The 19,752-nt window shown below is 41.7% G+C and overlaps 1 protein-coding gene across 1 annotated transcript; it reads left to right on the top strand.

Annotated features, from left to right (window-relative positions):
• The first annotated feature begins 5,135 nt into the window (after positions 1 to 5,135).
• On the top strand, positions 5,136 to 10,405 carry MRPL17 (mitochondrial ribosomal protein L17). The gene is made up of 3 exons (XM_025928686.2): positions 5,136 to 5,464; positions 5,764 to 5,832; positions 6,184 to 10,405. Exons 1-3 carry the CDS (start codon positions 5,204 to 5,206, stop codon positions 6,457 to 6,459), a joined length of 606 nt encoding a protein of 201 aa, XP_025784471.2. The 5' UTR covers positions 5,136 to 5,203; the 3' UTR covers positions 6,460 to 10,405.
• Positions 10,406 to 19,752: the final 9,347 nt, after the last annotated feature.

Below are 19,752 nucleotides of genomic sequence, written 5' to 3' on the forward strand. Positions count from 1 at the left end.
ATAATTGTTCGAAATAAAGGTGAATCAAGGGACACAAAGTTCTCTCTCTCTCTTTTTTTACAAACATATCAAAAAGACTTAAAAAAGAAAAAAAAAAAAAAGCACAGCACTAGGTTGGAGGTAGAGAAGCAGGAGTAGGAGAGGAGATGTCTGAGTCAGAGTCCTTCTTTGACCTAGAAGGACCTTCTAATCCCAGCAGCAGGCAGTTTATTTCACTAATAATACAAGGAAATGAAGCAGGGAGGGGAATGAACACCACATGAAAAGAGTAAGCCAAGCTGGAAACAGCTAGTCATCATTTCCAAAGGGAAACACACCATAGACAGTTATGCTGATTTCTGTCCAAACTCCATGTCCCTCTATAGCCCTGGACCACCTCAACATTAGATGCATATATATCAGTAACTTATTTTTCTAACTTCAACTGCTTACAAAGTTTCTTGTTTCCTTTTGGGATGTGTTTGATTTACAGTTATTCTCAATATCCTAATGACTCTAATTGTGGGAAACTCACTTTAACTTATTCTAGTAGGATCACAATTCTATTTGATACCAGACGCTGACTCTGTCTTTACCTAATCCTTCCTGGAACACTGAATCCAGAGAGGTGTTAAGACCCTGACTTGAAAGTAAGACAAATATCAGGAGCCAGGACCTATGATACTTCTAGGATAGAACCACAAGTTGGCTTAGGGTCCAAATGACAATTGCTTCCCACCATCATCACCACATCTCTTGCTGGGCTCCTGTACTGGCTCCCAGGACATTCTTCATGGAAGCTTCAGCAGAATACAATGCAATCCTTCAGAGTACAGGAAAAAGCTTGTTTGTCTACTTAAAACATCTCTGACACTAAATATGTGGGTTTTCCACATCAAGCAATTCTCTAATTCTCTATGGACACCGACTAGGGGTCCAACCAGTCAATTCTGATACTAACTACCTGGAATTAGCATAGACCTCACAGGTTAAGGGCTCAGTTCCCCACTTCAAATGCCAATTGCAAGTCCCAGGTTGTAACCTATACTTCTAACCAATCAGCTATAAAATGGGAGTTCCCATGATCCCCTCCTCAAATTTGATAATTTGCTAGAATGGCAGGAAAGCACTCTACTTACAATTGCTGGTTTATATAAAGGATACAACTCAGGAAAAGCCAAATGGAAGAGATGCATAGGGCAACGCATGTAGGAAGGGGTGCAGAGCTTCCATGCCCCTCTGGGCATGCTAAACCCCCCAGCACTTCTGTGTGCTCACCAACCTGGAAGCTCCCCAAACCCCATTATTTAGGGGTCTTATGGAGGCACAACTGACTAAATCACTGGGCATGGGTGATTATGTCAATCTCCAACCTCCCAGGAGGTGGGGAAAACACAACCCTCTAATCACTCTCATCACATAGCTAAGTTCCTCTATTAACCAACCCCCCTTCTCCAAGAGTCACCTCATTAGCACAAACTCAGTATGGCTGAAAGGACATTTATGAATAACAAAAAATACTCTTTCATTCCTATCACTCAGAAAATTCCAAGGGTTTTTGCTCTGTGACAAGAAGCTGGACAAAGACCACCCCCCGCCCCACACACACACGCATCTCATATCACAACATCACACAGGGGCTCTATGCAGTAATGTGGCAGGTCCAACCCCCTTCTCCCAGAAGAAGCTATGAAATTTCATGTATAACAATTTTCTCTGGACTAGGGTCTTTCTTCTTCAGCTGCCTCCCAGAACACTACTTGAGATCACTTTCCTCACCTCGGCCAGACTAACTACAGTCACTACCAACACCACCTCAGGGGCTCAACTTGGATTCTCAACAGAGCTACTCCACCTCCCGGCTCACCCAGGAAACTCACATTCATCTGAGCACCTGAGGCTCAGCTGGACACTCAGAGCCATTTGGTATCTAGTGGGGAGTTAGGAGCAATCTGCCTTTCCACAAGCACAAGGAGGTGAACTATCTGTAAAGGATTTTAAAATAGTAATAAAACCAACCAAAAATTAGCCTGACACAACAATGCTAAACAGTGTTAGTGCTAAAATAACACTTGCACAACAATATTTGTTGGTCGAAATTCTAAACAGTTGTTATGGTTACTGTTGAGTTATAATGATATATATGGAGGCTTCAATGTTTATTTATTTTTGGGACAGAGAGAGACAGAGCATGAACGGGGGAGGGGCAGAGAGAGAGGGAGACACAGAATCGGAAACAGGCTCCAGGCTCTGAGCCATCAGCCCAGAGCCCGACGCGGGGCTCGAACTCACGGACCGCGAGATCGTGACCTGGCTGAAGTCGGACGCTTAACCGACTGCGCCACCCAGGCGCCCCTATATGGAGGCTTCAAATGATCACTTTTTAAAACCAATTCAGTAACAATTTTATTCTACATGAAAATTAATTTGGGGGACTATCAGTTACACAGTCAAATTCAGCCACATATGCTACTTTTCACAGTTAACTCATAAGAATTTATGAACTTCCAAACTCACTTCCGGTGCTTTTTGGACTCCAACCCTTCTAGTAGAACATAGCCCTGCTTCGAAAACGGTAAACTTAAAATAAACAATCTTAGGGGTGCCTGGGCAGCTCAGCCAGTTAAGTGTCTGACTTTTGGTTTCAGCTCAGGTCATGATCTCACAGTTCATGAGATCAGGTTCCCAATCAGGGCTCCTCACTGACAGCACAGAGCCTGATTGGGATTCTCTCTCCCTCTCTCTCTGCCCCTCGAGGCCCTGCTCACACAAGCACTCTCTCTCCCTCTCTCTCTCAAAATAAATAACAAAGAACCCTTTAAACAATTTTAGTTGCACAAAATTTTCCTTTACCAAGTTAATTTTTTAAGGTAACGTTTCAGACGAGGCCAATCAGACACAAAAATATCTGCAAACCACCAGGATAAGTCTTGAACAACATACAGTAAAACACCAAGGTTTAAAATTGTTCCATGGGGGCGCCTGGGTGGCGCAGTCGGTTAAGCGTCCGACTTCAGCCAGGTCACGATCTCGCGGTCCGTGAGTTCAAGCCCCGCATCAGGCTCTGGGCTGATGGCTCAGAGCCTGGAGGCTGTTTCTGAGTCTGTGTCTCCCTCTCTCTCTGCCCCTCCCCCGTTCATGCTCTGTCTCTCTCTGTCCCAAAAATAAATAAACGTTGAAAAAAAAAATTTTTTTTTAAATAAAATTGTTCCATGAATACCAGCCCACAAAGCTATTAACTATGCAACCACAAAATGTAAGGAAGTTGACATACAAAAAAGAATCAAATTTTTGAGGACTGCCAGAAGAGACAAGAGATGAAGGCTTTCACATCCAAAAATAATAAAGGACAATGTTTGATACTGTATATCTTCACAAGGTGGACAGTCCTTTTAAAGCCATGATCAAATAATGTCAGTTGCAGTTCATTTTCTCTTAACTTTTGCAGAAGAAAATCTTCACAAGATTTTACCAATAGAAATTTACAATGAATTTTCAATCATGGAAATCCTGAAAGCTGCAAGAATTGATCCCAAAGAAATAAGACACAGGCAGTATTGTAATTCCTGGAATTTATTGTGAAACATGATTTGTATAAATCTACGCCAATGTATCCATGTGTTTAAGACTTTTCCTAAAGGGGCACCCGGGTGGCTCAGTCAGGTAAGTGTTGGACTTCAGCTCAGGTCATGATCTCCTGTCTACTGAGTTCAAGCCCCACCTGGGGCTGCTGACAGCTCAGAGCCTGGATCCTGCTTCAGATTCTGTGTCTCCCTTTGTTTCTGCCCCTCCCCTGCTCATGCTCTGTCTCTCTCAAGAATACATTTTTTTAAACATTTTAAAAATTAAAAAAAAAAAAGACTTTTCCTAACTACTTGTATATCTGTTGCTTCAGACGAAAGAAACTTTTCAAAACTAAAATTAACAAGAAGTGTTCTCTGGTCACTAATGAGAAAAGAGACAAATCTAAGTGTGCTGTCCACTGAACATGAGTATGTGAAGACCGGTGTGTTGGTCTCCTAGTGCTTCTATAACAAAGTGTCACGAATTGGGCACCTTAAAACAAATTTATTGGCTCATAATCTTGAAGGCTGGAAGTCCAAAATCAATGTAACAGTTGGGCCATGAATTCTTTTAAGGATCTAGGGAAATTTTTGTTCCATGCCCTTCTTTTAGTTTCAGGTGTTTGTCAGAAATCCTTGGCAATCCTTGGCTTGCAACTGCCCAACTGGGATCGCTGACTTCTTGGTCACGTAGCATTCTCCCTGCGCGTGTCTCTAGTCTGCACAACGTTGTCTTCACTCTGTGCCTGTCTCTGCACTTGTGTTCTATGAAGACGCCAGTCGTTTGGATTAGATGCCCACCCTACTCCAGTATGACTTCATCTTAATTAATTGCAACTGCAATAATCCCCTTCCCAAATAAGGTCATATTCTGAGGGTGGAGGTTGGGAAGGGTTAGGGTTTAATATATCTTTCTTGGAGGGTGGGGGAACACACAATTCAACCCACAACGAGGAGCAATTTTGACAAAAGTGATTGCAAATTTGCAGACATTAAGGCTTAAAAACAGAACACCAGACCATTACTGCACTTTAACACAAATGCATAGGTATGTTTCTTACGTTTTAAAAAAATACACTGATGCAAGTGAAAAGTATTAACCCATTAGTTTTCCTTAGAGTGCTGTCGTTTTTTAATTGGGATCGTTACTGTGTACTTTAACAAAAGAAAATTTTCACTAGCTGCGCTTCTTTTCTGAGCATCATTGTTATTCGTTTCATTTCACCATTAGAACGAAAAATAATTCTGTGGAAAGGAAAGTCACGCTTAGGGAGTCAGACACGCTGGCTCGCCAACGCTGGGGACGGGCAGGACCGCCAGCTACAGCGCCGCGACCCCGCGGGGGAAGGTGGGGGGATGGGGGGGGCTTCACCTCAGATACTCACTTTCCCAGCAGGCTCCGCGGCGGAGCTTCCCGTCGCCCTAGAGGCCACAAGACGACTGACTTAGCCCAAAAGGAACTGGACGGCACGCACCGTCCCACACTAGGTGGCGCCTGGTTCCCCTGCCCGACGCTGAGAGCTCGGAGCGCCTTGAGGCCCGCCCCCCTCGCCTCCTCTGGAAGGAACTAGCACCTCTTCTCCGCCCTCCCCCAGGTTGCCAACGAGGCAGGCTGTGATACTCATGCGCAAACACGTCCACCACGCACCTAGGTACAGCGCATGCGTCCTCTCAAACCCTTCTCTCCGCAGCTTCTCCCTTCGAATTTCCAGTTCCGGCCTCCCAAGGGCGGAGACAAGCTAGGAATTATGCGGCTATCGGTCGCCGCCGCCATCTCCCATGGCCGCGTATTCCGCCGACTGGGCCTTGGTCCCGAGTCCCGCATCCACCTGTTGCGGAACTTGCTTACGGGACTTGTGCGACACGAACGCATCGAGGCGCCATGGGCGCGCGTGGACGAGATGAGGGGCTACGCCGAGAAGGTGAGGGGCGGGGTCCTCTAGTCCACCGCGCGCGTCTGGCCTGAGATCCGGCTGGACTTGGGAGAGAAGTGGCATAGCCCTGGTATCCCCCGCCCAAAGGCTGGATCCCTTATTACCCTGAGTTGAGTCCACTCCTCCGGCCCCCAAATGGGCCACTGGTGAGAGCTGCGGAGTTAGGGGTGGCCTGAATTAGCGGGATGCCTTGCTAGGGGAATGAATGAGTTGTGGCCCGGCACTAAAGGAGTAAGATTTGCGCCTCCTTTCTTGCTCGGGTTGAATCAGTGATGTTGTCTTCTCAGCTCATCGACTATGGGAAGCTGGGAGATACCAACGAACAAGCCATGCGCATGGCTGACTTCTGGCTCACGGTGAGTGCATCCATCCTGTCTGCCTCCCGTATCTTATCCTTTGCTCCCTGTGGGGAAGGGGATTGTTAGAGGAAGGACGACTGGGCAGAATTAAGCTAAGATACTCACTTTTACGCACACATATTGTAAACTAAGTTAGACACGTGTGCCTTAAGTTAGTTGAATGCTATGTGAATCAACCTGCACAACTGCCTGTAACCCCTCTGTGTTAACTTTGACACTACCACTTTAGGGGGTGGGAGAGTTCAGTGTGTACATGTTTGGACCCTGCTTTGGGGAGTGCTGAAAGTTCAGTGTGTCACTGCAGTGGTGCCTGACTGTCCTCTCTCCCGAATAACTCTCCCCCTCTAGGAGAAAGACTTGATCCCCAAGCTGTTTCAAGTACTGGCCCCTCGGTACCAAGGTCAGAATGGGGGCTACACGAGAATGCTGCAGATCCCAAATCGGAGTAAGCAGGATCGGGCCAAGATGGCAGTGATCGAGTATAAAGGGAACTGCCTCCCACCCCTGCCCCTGCCTCGCAGAGACAGCAACTTTACACTTCTAAACCAGCTGCTTCAGGGCTTGCGGCAGGACCAGAAAGCAAGCATCCACAGCTCCCACACAGCTCAAACACCAGGGATTTAACTGGAGCCAAAGGGTGTATAGCACCCTCATCAGTGCCCATGCTCACAGTAATCTCTAAGAAAAACTGGAGCTAGAGTCCTTAACAGACAGTCTTCATGGAAAAGTTTCTGGGGAACCAGATAAATCATCTCTTTGCACAGTAGATAAAATTCATTATATGAATGTATGTATGTATATATTTTTTTTCCTCTCGTTGGGATTTCTGGAGAATGAGAACTATCCAAATGCTCAGTCTCCTTGGGTTAGTGAATTCACTGCTTATGTTTCTGGCTCTTCATTTGGGTTGTTTGGTTAGCACAGTTTTGTTTTTCTTAATGCCAGTTTATATGGGGCACGTATCCTATAGTTCCAAACTGGCCTCCAAAGGTGATTGAGTTTTGACATCTCGCATAGAGATTGAGCCCCTAGGATTTCTTAGAGAAAGATTACTCCCTGACAGGGACCTAGAATTGAACACCTAGAATTGAACCTTCCATAATAATCTGATACTTTGGGAAACTTCAAGAAACACTACAACTATTCCTGTTTCTAGGCAGGATCACATATTACCCCCATGTGTTCCCCTCAGCCCTGAATAGACCTTAGAGGACAGGACCTGAGAACTCGGATGTACTACCGTCCTGGTCAGCGTCAGTGGAAGCATTCAGTAAAGGATAAGCCCCTTCCCCTTGGAGTTGGGGGTGGGGGAATAAAGGAGATAGTTGAAGTAGGAGAAGGATTAGGAAGTTAAATGGGATGGGAATTTCCTGGAAGCTTTTATTGTTGTCAAATCTGGGCTTCTCTGGGAATTCAGAAAAGGGAAATCCGGCTTCCGAATGGCCACGGCATAGGAAAAGTGGGAAGCTCCTTCATATCCACTAATTATTGTGAACCCAGACTTAGCCCAGCCAGGCTCCCCATTCCTCAGGCTCAAAGGTTTGACCAGGGTAGTAGTCATGGGAAGACCTGTAACTATCATTCCTGCCTGAACACTTGACAGCAAGGCCTGACAATTCCTGTTTCTCTAGCACAGTGAAAAGAAGAAATTTCATCTTAGGCTGGACCTTCAGAGTGTAATGGGCTTGCTGAACCTAACCATTGTCAGAAAATAAGGTGAGGGTCGAGGGGGTCACTGATCTAGTGACAGAGCTCTATGCTATGTCACTGCAGCCGCTCTAGGCTTAAAATTCATCTGCTCCCAACAGGGTTCTTCCATCTCTTTCCCTCTAATTTGTCCTTCACACTATTGCCAGAAAGCTCTTTCTGACATGTTTTTAGTGGCATATCATAGATACACAAAGCATTTTTTCAATAAACCTACAATTCTGAATGCTTCCCCCAAATTCACCCCCTTCCTATCCTCTTGGCATGAACATTCACCTCACCTAGATATCTTGGAGTAATCCCCAACTCCTAGAGAAAGTACTTTCTTTAGAATTAAAACCGCATCTGTTAAGTATTATCACAGGTGGGTTATGGCTGGACTCTACTAGCTTTTCCTCTCAGTGCCCAGAAACAGACCTCCCCTTGGGGCTTTCAACAGTTCCTGAGCATCTAAGCATCTGCTACTATCCAGCATCATTTTAGTCCCTAGGGATACAATCTTGATCAACTGTTTGGTATATGTCAGGCCCTAGGCTAGGTACTAAGGATATAGAGGTGAGAAGAAACAACCTTTGCCGTCAAGGAACTCACAATCTGAAGTGCCACTTCTGCTGCCACGATGGCCTCAGGGAGAGTGCATCTTTAATATTTTGGCCCATAAAAGAATACGTGAGTCCTAGAACACTTACTAAAGGCTCAGGGATAACACAAGGGAAATAAACAACAACACATCCGTTTTCTAATCTGGCCTGTAAATAACTTTTTTCACCTCGGTGGAATATGCCCTCAAAATCCATCTAAGTACCTCTTTAATAAATTCCAAACCCTCAAGAGAGGGGCCCAGATAAACTGGAGTTCCCTCTTTACTTTCACAGGTTCTCTGTCTTGGGCCCCAGTTCTTTATGGCAAGGTTGACAGCTATGCCCACTTCTTTCAAAAAATGACAAGGGTACTCCAGCTTCACCAAACCAGTGACGTAATGTAGTACAGCCCAGTATCCAAAGGAGACACTACAAAAGCCAGGCACTGCTTACTTACACATATTCTATAGTCAAATGAGCAAGTCTCGTTGCTTTTATTTCCATAATGTTTCTAAAATCTGCAGTCATCTCTCCCTAGTCTGAAATCTAAGACATCTCTATCTCGGATTACTGCCAAAGCCTCCTTCCTAACTTGCCTCCCTCCACACTGCAGATGAAGTAAGAGAAATGTGATGTTTTAATTCTCTGATGATCTACAGTGCCTCCTCCTTTCCTATGGGGAAAGAATCCAGGTTCCTTACCATGGTCCCCTTGGTGACCAGGCATCTGTTCACTGCTCCATTTCCCTCCCTTGCCTCCAATTTTATGTTCAGGAAGCATGGAAGTCCTTATTTTGACTTTCCCTGTGCAGAGCTCCCCTTATTACCTTTTGTTCATGCAGTCTCTACCACCCAGAGAACTCTCCCCCTTTTACCTGCCTAACTTGTACATGGACTTTTGGCATTGGGGTGGCTCCTCTGACCATCCCCACACCTAAGTTCCTTGCTTTGTGAACCTAGGTGTTGCTACAATATTTCTGTAATGCCCTGAATTTACCACGTTGCACTCTAGTTCCCTACAGCTACAGCAGTTGGTTCCCAAACATTCATTAGTCAAAGGTAGTCCTAGTATTTCCATTCCCTTGCTGTTAATGGGCTCAGCGATGGACAGGCCTAAACTAATTTGAAGCAGTACGAATCCGGTCTCTACAGTGCTTGATAAGAATAAGGTAGCATGTTATTGTGAGTGCCATAACTGGCTTTAGTCTGAAGATAACACGGAATGGTAGGTCAGAACAACTAAGAGAAACTATATAGTAATAATCTTTCGTGATTCTTCCCACTTGCCCTGGGTTTTCTGTTAATTGCTACCAAAACTAACCTGATATATTGATTTGTACCACTGAGCCTTTAGTGTTTCTCAAAAATGCTTTACTATGCCCCACAGATCAAAAAATATTTTACATCAGAGTACTATTCACATATATGTAATTGAAGCAAAAGCATCACAAAATATTATTTACCTTAACAAATATGATGCACACTGATATTGTCAACTCTTTTCTTGTTACTTTTTTAAAATGCTGGTGCCAGTTCACTAAAATAACTTTTACAACTAACGGTTTATAACCTGTGTTTTGAAAAACACTGATCTGAACCAATATTACAGTGACTCACCATTGCCTTTGCTGGATAAAATCCAGACCTCTCATGACACAAAGGCATTCGATGGCCTGGCCCAGCCGCCTCTCAGCCTCTTCTACCACTATTTGCTATCCTTCCTAGGAAATTACTTCTTCTCTGAATATATCATACCTTTGTGCACGAGGCTTCTACTATAGCTTGCCTCCTTTCACGTTACTTCCTACTAATCATGTGATTCTCTCCTCAGAAGTCACTTTTTTGAGGCTACCTCCAAACTTCACACAACCCTCCAAACAGAACTAGGTTCCTCCTTGTGTGCAGTTACAGTCTTCTGGGCATATGCTTATCAAAGTGCCTGTCTGCTTCACTGACTCCACTCAGCGGAGCTCCCAAAGCCGGTAACTAGGACTCAAATCTGCTGGATAACTCTTCCTACCATAGGACCTGATTCATAATATGCTTATTAAGTGAGGAGGAGTGAGCCATATGTTATCCATGACATTCAACTCGATAGCTGAGCTTGACAAAACCAATAAACATGGTACTATGCAGGCACAGTGCTAAGCTACACTGCTGGAAATACCAAGACTAAAGAAATGGGGTCCTTCCTCTCCAGGGATTTACATGCTCATAATGACTGTCAAGAGTGTGTGTGTCTTGCACATGTGCTCACTCTCTTGCTCTCTCTCTCTCTGTCTCTCTCAAAATAAATAAACATTAAAGAAAAAAAAAAAGAATGTGTGTGTTTAATTCATTTCCCACACATTTCATATTCCAACTTCCTGAAATATTTCTAACCAACCTATAGGCAGAAGACACCTATACTTTTCCCAAGTTTTAACCAGAAGCTGAAATGATGTCTCTTGTGACTTACTGAATTCCCCCAAGCAAAACTGGACATATTCCCGGTATTTCCAGTAGTCCAGTTTCATGTTGCACATCCTTCATTATAGCAATGACACAATTACATTGTTCAGCACCCATCACTAGATTGCAAACTCCTTGGGGGTAGAGGGACATATCTAATTTACTATCATGCCACCCAACAGAGAACTTGGGACAAAGTGGGCATCTATAAACGTCTATTGACCGAATCAGTGCATTGTGCTAAGTGTCAGCCTAGGTCTGCATTTTGGTTGGGCTCGGTAATTCCTCCCTTCCCTGGTTTCCTCCCATTTCATCTGAAAAAGGACTTCCTGCAAAGCTGATTGCCCATTGTTCACTGCAGGGTAATGTTTGTACCCTTAGGCTTTCCTCTCCCTGCCCTTAAATGCAGGGGCATATTATAGCTCTCCTCTGACCCTGGGACTTGAATTTGGTAGTTAAATTTCAGATGCCCTAATAATAGAAATGGTCTGTGTGTTATATTTCAAGGGAAGAAGTTTAAACTTTTCTGACATTTTAAATTCTGTTCCATAATACATGTTTAATATAAAAACTGGTTTTCCTCTTACAAATTAAATATTGTAAATTAGACACACAAGTTTCCTGTCAAAATTGATGCTATAGGAAGATGAGCCTGTTTACACTGGCTTCACATTTACCCTGACACACTACTGTGTAGCCCAGCACAAGAAGCACAATGTTGGAGTTTTACTGCTACTCACTTTCAAGGAGATGAAAATACAAAAAAAAAAAAAAAAAAAAAAAAAAAAAATGTTCCTAGAGATATCACTGAAAATTTTCTGCCATTGTTCTGACTTAATTTGTAATTGCTTTTGCTTAAAATGATCTCAGAATCTTTCTTACAAGTATTTTTTTCTTTTGTCCCAGAAGGAAAAATGGTTTCATTTTTGTATGTGCTGAGTTTGAGATGCCTGAGAGCATCTGGAGCTTAGGAAAGAGTTCTTCACTGGGAGAACATTTTGGGAGTTGTTGGCAATTAAAGCTAAGGAAATGGATGGGGTGACTCAGTGTATATATAGAAGGAAAGGAGGCTGAGATCAGACATTATGGGGCAGACAGGATATAGAAGCTATGAAGAAGACTGAGAAATTGCCTTTAAGATAGGCAAGAGAACCTGCAAAATTCACAATTTCTAGTACAATGCACATAGGCACTCAAAAAAATAATTATCAAATCTATTTAGCAAGCGTATTCCTTCTACATTCAAAGCACTATGGAAATACAGAAAATACAGAGACCCAGCTGGCCATTTGGAGGGAGAAGAGCATATAGTAAGACAGATACTATGAAAGTGGTGCACACAGGCATACTGAGTACCAAGAAAGAAGGTGAGCGTGGAATTTTTCAGAGGAAACAATACAAGGGCTAAATCCTAAAGAATGAATAGGTATTCATTAAGCATGGGGGAAAGAAGTCAGCTTGGAGGACATTACAGGCAGGAAGATCTGCAGGTATAAATGCACTGAATTATGAAACAGCATGGAGTGGTTGAGAAATTCCAAGTAAGTAATTTGGTACAGCTGGGATTTAGTATTTGAGGAAGAAGTGGAGGAAATGAAGCAGGAAAGCCAAGCAAGATCAGGTTACAAAGGGCCCTGTAAGACATGATAAAGTGCTTAGTTTTTATACTGAAGACCAGGGAAAGCCACTGAAGGATTTTTAAATGGGGAGAAAAGGGATCAGATTTACATTTCAGAAAGATTATTCGTGCATGGGTCAGAGGGGCAAGACTAGAAGCAAGGAAACCAAATAGGAGGCTAGTTAATGAATCCAGAGGGAGTTGGTAGAAGACTAGATGAGGCCAGAGGCAGGGGAGATGGAGAGAAGCTGACCAGACAGCTACAGAGGAGACAAGAGACTAGACATTGTATGTAGTTACATGAGGGAGAGGAAGAACACAAGAGTCGAGGATGACACCAGGTTTCTACCTGGGCAGTTGGGTGGAGTAATTACATTCACAGAGAACAAGGATAGCAGAGGAAAAGCAGATTTGAGATCACTGTGCTGAACTTTGTTGTAGGCATATTTGTGTTAAGGAGCTGTCTCGTGAACAGTTATTCTGGAGGTCAGAGGATATGCGTAAGCTAACAATGCAGATGTGAGAGTCACACACACAGGGGAGCTGAAGCAATTATACTAGATGAGATTTCCTACTCAAAAAATACACAGTAAGAGAAAAAGAAGGCCTAGGAGATAGCAACATTCAAAGGCCAGACAGAGAAAGAAATTCCCTGAGGAGGATGAAAAGAAGGACCACAACTAGAACATTGGTGTGTCACAATCCAGAGAAAGAGGGTGTCAAAAATATCCATTTGTGTCTATCTCCCTCAATAGATTGAGTTCTTGGGGGCAGACACTAGATAATTTTGTATTCTCAGAACCTTAATGTTGGCCAGGCTCCAGAGTAGTGGATTAGTGAGTATCTTTAGCCATTGAACTTGGAAATGAGGATGTTCACTGCTGACCTCTGATAGAGCAGTCTCTTGAGAGAGGCAAAATCAACAATCCTAAAGACAACTTGAGAAGTATGACAATGAACGGGGGGGGGGGGGGGGGGGGGCGGGGAGAAGGGGCACCTGGAGAAAAGTAAAAAATCTTGGGTTGAGGGCAAAGCGGGAGGAGGAAAACGTTCTTTCTCTTTTTGGACTCGAAGCACTGGTTATACCACCTTCTCCTGATGGTCTTCTGATGGTCTTGGCCTAAGCTGCTGAGGCATGCCTAGAGCACCTGCTGACCCAACAACCTACAGGAAGTCAGTTGGCAAAGCTTGCAGTTTGACATGTCTGCCTTTGATGAAAAAACATGTTAGTACAAATGAGGGGCGCCTGGGTGGCTCAGTTGGTTAAGCGTCCTACTTTGGCTCAGGTCATGATCTCCCAGTTCATGGATTCGAGCCCTGTGTCAGGCTCTGTGCTGACAGCTCAGAGACTGGAGCCTGCTTCGGATTCTGTGTCTCCCTCTCTCTCTGCTCCTCCCCAACTCATGCTCTGTCTCTCCCTCTCAAAAATAAATAAACATTAAAAGTATTTTTTTTAAATGAATGGTTAAGTTCAGTCAGTCAGAGATCTAACACGATGGGCTACAGCAGACAGAGAATAGAATATCATGAATTCACAATATGACTCAGAGGTCAACATGGAACTAGCAGAGATAGAAGTAAAACAGAAAGGTCAAAGGCATCTCTGGAGGAGTTTTACAAACACTGAGAATCAGCTCCCCCCTCTACCCTTTTTATAACAGGCTGTGTCATTCATGCTGGGCTGATTGGGGATAAAGATGGGGGAACATAGCTTCTGATCACTCACACATTCAGTAAAGTCTTAGGTCCAGAGTCTTGCTCAGCATCCCAAGACCCACTACCATTCTATCAATGTGGATGCCCCATCCAAGACCCCACAGCTCTTTATTGTTCTTTCCTGAAACGCATTCATCCACCCCAGTCTCTTTAGCAGGACTCTGACCTTCCATGACCAGATCTACTTCACCCCTGATACTTTATCCTCCAGAAGCTCATTCTCTACATCCAGCTTCTTGCCTCTGGTTCTCTCATCCCCTTGCACACATACCAAACTTTCAACTTCTTGTAAATCTAGTTGTTTGAACTCTCTCTCCCTTTGTGTACCAGGCCTTTCTTCCTTTTCAACACAGCCTGGATGTCATGATCCAATACTTCATCTGTTCTCATGGCAGTTCCTATTCAATCCCATGCCTTTCTCTCCCACCTACCTACTAATCCCAGATTCCTCTTCTCTTGTGCCCTCATCACTGAGAGCTCTTAGGAAAAAATATTATACGACCATTGGAACTGGCATCAATAGAGCTGGACCCTCAGCACAACTCAACAAACCTGGATTGCTCAATCCTGTCATCTCTGTGACTCCTGCACACTTTCTCTGCTTTTCGTAAACTCTTTGATTCACCTTCATCTCTTACTTAACCTCACCTCATACTTTAAAAAAAAAAAAAAAATGGAGACTGTAGGCATCATCTTCTCAATTTCCTATTCTTCTGACCCTTATCTGCATCCAGGAACTAGGCAATTAGTTGAAAATCTATTACTGAAGACAATTCATCCAATGACCATGCTACTCAAAAGTCACTCAGCAATTTTTTCAAATTTATCAAACTTGCAGTTTGACACCAAAATCCAATCTGATAAAATTATCAAGTCACCAAAAATGTTTCTGTCAATAACTTATCAAATTTACAGAAATTGTGTTACATGGGAAGGTTTAATAGCTTTGTGTCACAGTTTCAATTCATTTCAGTTTGACTTACTTTACTTTTAGTTTTAGTTTTATCAGTCTTTTCATTAGATCTGTTGTGTACCAGATTTCAGTCAAACTCTGTTGAATGTCACTTTTGTGTGGTGCTCATATCAGACACTTAGAATTCAGAGGCCTAAAATAAATAGATAATACTCACTTGATCAAGCTGATAAGTCAATCTATGAATTAAGAACAGCTAAAAACAGCACTTTCTAATTCATTCTGTGAGGCAAGTATTACCCTATACTAAAACAAGAAAAACACCTCACAAGAACACACTTTCTCTCTCTCTCTCTCTCTCTCTCACAAACACACACACACACACACACACACACACACACACACACACCAATATCACTTAAGAATTTAGATGCAAAATTCCTCCACAAAATACTAGCAAACTGTATCCAACAACATAGAAACAATTATATGCTCTTAACAAGTGGTGTTTATCCCAAGAATATAAGGTTGGTTTACCATTCTAAAAGCAAGTAATGTAATACAACATATCATGTCAATAGAATAAAAAACAAAACCACATGGTTATCTAAGTAGACACACAAAAAGCATTATACAAACTCTGACACATTTTCATTAGGAAACATTCAATAAACTAGGAAAAAAGAGAGTTTTCTCAACATAAAAAAGGACATGTATGAAAAACGCACAGCTTACATCATACTTAATATTAAAAGACTGGGTATTTCGTCTCTAAAACCAGTAACAGGACAAGAATGTCTATTCCTACTACTTCTATTCAACATTGCATTGGAGGCACCACCAGGGTAACTGGACAAGAAAAAGAAATAAAAGACATATGTATTGGAAAGGAAGAAGTAAAATTATTACTATTTGCAGTAACATGATCTTATATGTAGAAATTACCAAAGAATACACAAAACAATAATAATAATAATAATAATAATAATAATAATAATAATAAATGAGTTCAGCAAGGTTACAAGATACAAGATTGGTATACAAAAATTAATTGTATGCAAAAATCAGTTGTATTTCTACACACCAGCAAAGAACGATCCAAAAAAGAAATTATAAAAACAAAATTCTGTTTGTAATAGCATTGAAAAGAATAAAATGCTTAGGAATAAATTTAGCAAAAGAAATATAAGATTTATACACTGAAAACTACAAAACATTATTGAAATAAATCTAAAAATGTCTAAATAAATGGAAAAATACACATTCATGGATTTGAAGCATTAATATTGGTAAGATGAAAATACTCCTCTAATTGATTTAAGAAACTCAGCATAGCCAAAATAATCCTGAAGAAAAAAAAAAAAAAGAATAAAGCTGGAGGACTTTACTTCTTGATTTAAAAAAATTCTACCATATAACCAAGTCTGTGTGGTACTGGCCTAAGAAATAGTTCAATGAATAGAATTAAGAGGCCAGAAATAAACCTAAATTTAGGGTCAACTTATTTTTTGATAAGGATGGAAAAAAATTAAATGAGGAAAGATGTCTTTTCAACAAATGATGCTAGGACTAAATATCTATATAAAAAAGAGTAAAGTTGTATCCCTATCTAATACTACATATGAAAATTAGCTCAAATGGATTGTAGACCTAAAACTATAAAACCATTAGAAGAAAACATAGCAGTAAATTTGTCCTTGGATTAGACAATGGTTTCTTAGTTAGACATGATGCCAAAAGAATATGCAACAAAAGGAAAATTAGACTTTATCAAATTTTAAAATTGTCATAATCCAAAGCACACCATTAAGAAAATGAAAACAATTCACAGAATGGAAGAAAATATTTGCAAATCATATATCTGATAAGGAACTTGTACCAGGAATATATCAAGAATCCTCACCTCTCAAAAACAAAAAAGACAAATAACCCAATTTTAAAAAGGTTTTGAATAGGTATTTCTCCAAATAACGTATAGAGCCACTTTCTCATTTGACAAGAATTGGGAGCCCCACCAGGTTCTCACTGTGAAGATCTGGAGAAAATCTCCTGATGCTTCCTGAAGGAGGACAGAATATGAATGATGCACAGAGCGGTCTGTCTGTTCTCTTTAGCAAGTCTTGCCCTCCGGGAAACTATTTTACTAGAGCCTAAGCAACATGGGTTTACCAGAGTCTAACTGACATGGAGGAAGGAACATACCCAATTTCAGCTACTTCTAGCCTTCCTGTCGTAAGGTGGGAAGGCTAAGGTGAGAAGTGGGGGAGAAAAGCTCAGAGACATTTGTGAAAGTCCTAGCCCAAGGATACAAGCTCATTAAAAGGACTATAGAATAGTTCTTCCCCCACACCTTATCATCACATCAACAGGGCTCCTGTATAATAACAGGAATCAGGGCTAAAAGAACCGCAAGCCTCAGACGCTATTTAGTAAGGAGTCTCTAGGGAAACCCAGCACAACAGGGAGGACAAAAACAAGGGTACTAGAGGAAAATTTAACCTCCAATACCACAGTTGCAGCACACAGTAAAAACTACCTAACTCCCAGCCAATAATCATAAAATCTCAAGCTAAAGACATCTACCTCAGTTCCTTTTACCTGATCAATCATGTTCAGTTTCAACCAAAAAATTACAAGGCATGGTAAAAGACAACAACGTTTGAAAAGACAAAGCAAGCATCAGCACCACACTCAATATGGCACAGATTTTGGGACTATGGGAAATTTTAAATAACTATGGTTATGTGCTAAGGGTGCTAATGGAAAAAGTGAGCAGCATGCAAGAAGAAATGGATGATGTAAGTAGAGAGAAGAAAACTCTAAGAGAGAATTGAAAGGAAATGCTAGAAATTTAAAACATTGTAATGGAAATGAAGAATGCCTTTGATGGACTTATCAGTAGACTGGACACAGCCAAGGGAAGAATCAATAAGCTTGAAGGTACATTTGATACAAACTTCCCAAGCTGAAAAGCAAAGAGAAAAAAGCAGGGGGCGGGGGGCGGGGAAGAATAGAATATTCAAGAACCATGGGACAATAAAACAAATACCAAAAACTGGAACAATAAGAAAGTATATATAATAGGGGCACCTGGGTGGCTCAGTTGGTTAAGCGTCAGACTTCAGCTCAGGTCATGATCTCATGGTCTGTGAGTTCAAGCCTTTTGTTGGGCTCTGTGCTGACAGCTCAGAGCCTGGACTCAACTTTGGATTCTGCATCTCACTCTCTCTCTGCCCCTTTTCCACTCATACTCTCTCCTTCTCTCCCAAAACTAAATAAACATTTAAAAAAGTATATTATAATGGGTATACCAGAGAAAAAGAAAGAGAAAAAAAGAACAGAGGAAATATCTGAAGTAATAATGGCTGAGAACTTTCTGGAATTAATGGCAGACACCAAACCACCAGATCCAGAAAGCTCAGAGAACACCAAGTATGATAAATACTGGGGAAAAAAATTTACACCTAAGTGTAGAAAACTACAGAATATTCAAACTACAGAAAATATTCAAACCACAGAAAATTAAAGACAAGAGGAAATCTTGAAAGAATCCACAGAAGAAGATATACAAATAGCCAATAAGCATATAAAAAGATGCTGAGGGGTGCCCAGGTGGCTCAGTCCCTTAAGCATCTGACTCTTGATTTTGTCTCAGGTCATGATCTCACAGATCATGAGTTCGAGCCCCATGTGGGGCTCTGTACTGACAGAGCAGAGCCTGCTTAGGATTCTCTGTCTCCCTCTCTCTCTGCCCCTCCCCTGCTTGCTCTCTTTCTCCCTCTGTCTCTCTTTCTCTCTCTCTCTCTCTCTCTCACACACACACACACACACACACAAATATATAAATAAATATTTTTTTAAAAAAGATGTTAAACATTAGTCATTAGAGAAAGGCAAATCAAAACCTCAGTGAGATACCACTTCACACCCAATAGGATGATTATAATAAAAAAAGATGAATAATAAGTGTTGGAGAGGATGTAGAGAAATTAGAACCTTCATACACTCCTAGAAGAAATGTAAAATGGTGCAGCTTCTGTAGAAAAGTTTGGCAACATTTTCTCAAAATTTCCTCAAAATGTGAACCACAGTTTACAATATATGACATACCAGCAGTTCATTCCTAGGTATATACCCGAAGGAACTAAAAAGATATGTACACACTAAAACTTGTATCTAAATGTTCATAGTATTATTCCTAATAGCCAAAAAGTGAGAAAAAATCCAAATGTCTATCAACTGATGAATGAATAAACAAAATGTGATCTATCCATCTGGTGGGATATTAGTCAGTCATAAAAGGGAATGAAGTACTGATACATGCTAAAACATGGATGAACAGGGGCACCTGGGTGCTCAGTCGGTTAAGTGTCAGACTCTTGATTTTGGCTCCGGTCATGATCTCATGGTTCGTGAAATCAAACCCCTCATCAAGCTCTGTGCTAACAGTGTGAAGCCTGCTTATGATTCTCTCCCCCTCTCTCTGCCCCTACCCCTCTCAAAATAAATAAATAAACATTTGAAAGATTGTAAAGTAAAACATGGATGAACCTTGAAAAGATGCTAAGTGAAAGAGGCCAAGTCCTTGCCCGGCTAGCTCAGTCGGTAGAGCATAAGACTCTTAAGCGAAAGAAGCCAAACACAAAAGACTACATACTGTATAGTTCCACTTATATGAACTATGCAGAAAAGGCTAACCCACAGATACAGAAAATAAATTATTGGTTGCAAGGGGCTGAGGGGAGGAAAGAATGGGGAGTAATTGCTAGAGGGTATGGGGTTTCGTTTGGTTCAATGAAAATACTCTGGAATATATGGTGATGGATACACAACTCTGAATACACTAAAAACCACTGTGAATTGTACACTTCATAAAGATGAATTTCAGGGTATATAAATTGTATTGCAATAAAACTAAAACATAAAAAACAA

This window comes from Puma concolor, chromosome D1, assembly GCF_028749965.1.
Source record: "Puma concolor isolate L17-30 chromosome D1, mPumCon1.1.hap2, whole genome shotgun sequence".
Taxonomy (NCBI): domain Eukaryota; kingdom Metazoa; phylum Chordata; class Mammalia; order Carnivora; family Felidae; genus Puma; species Puma concolor.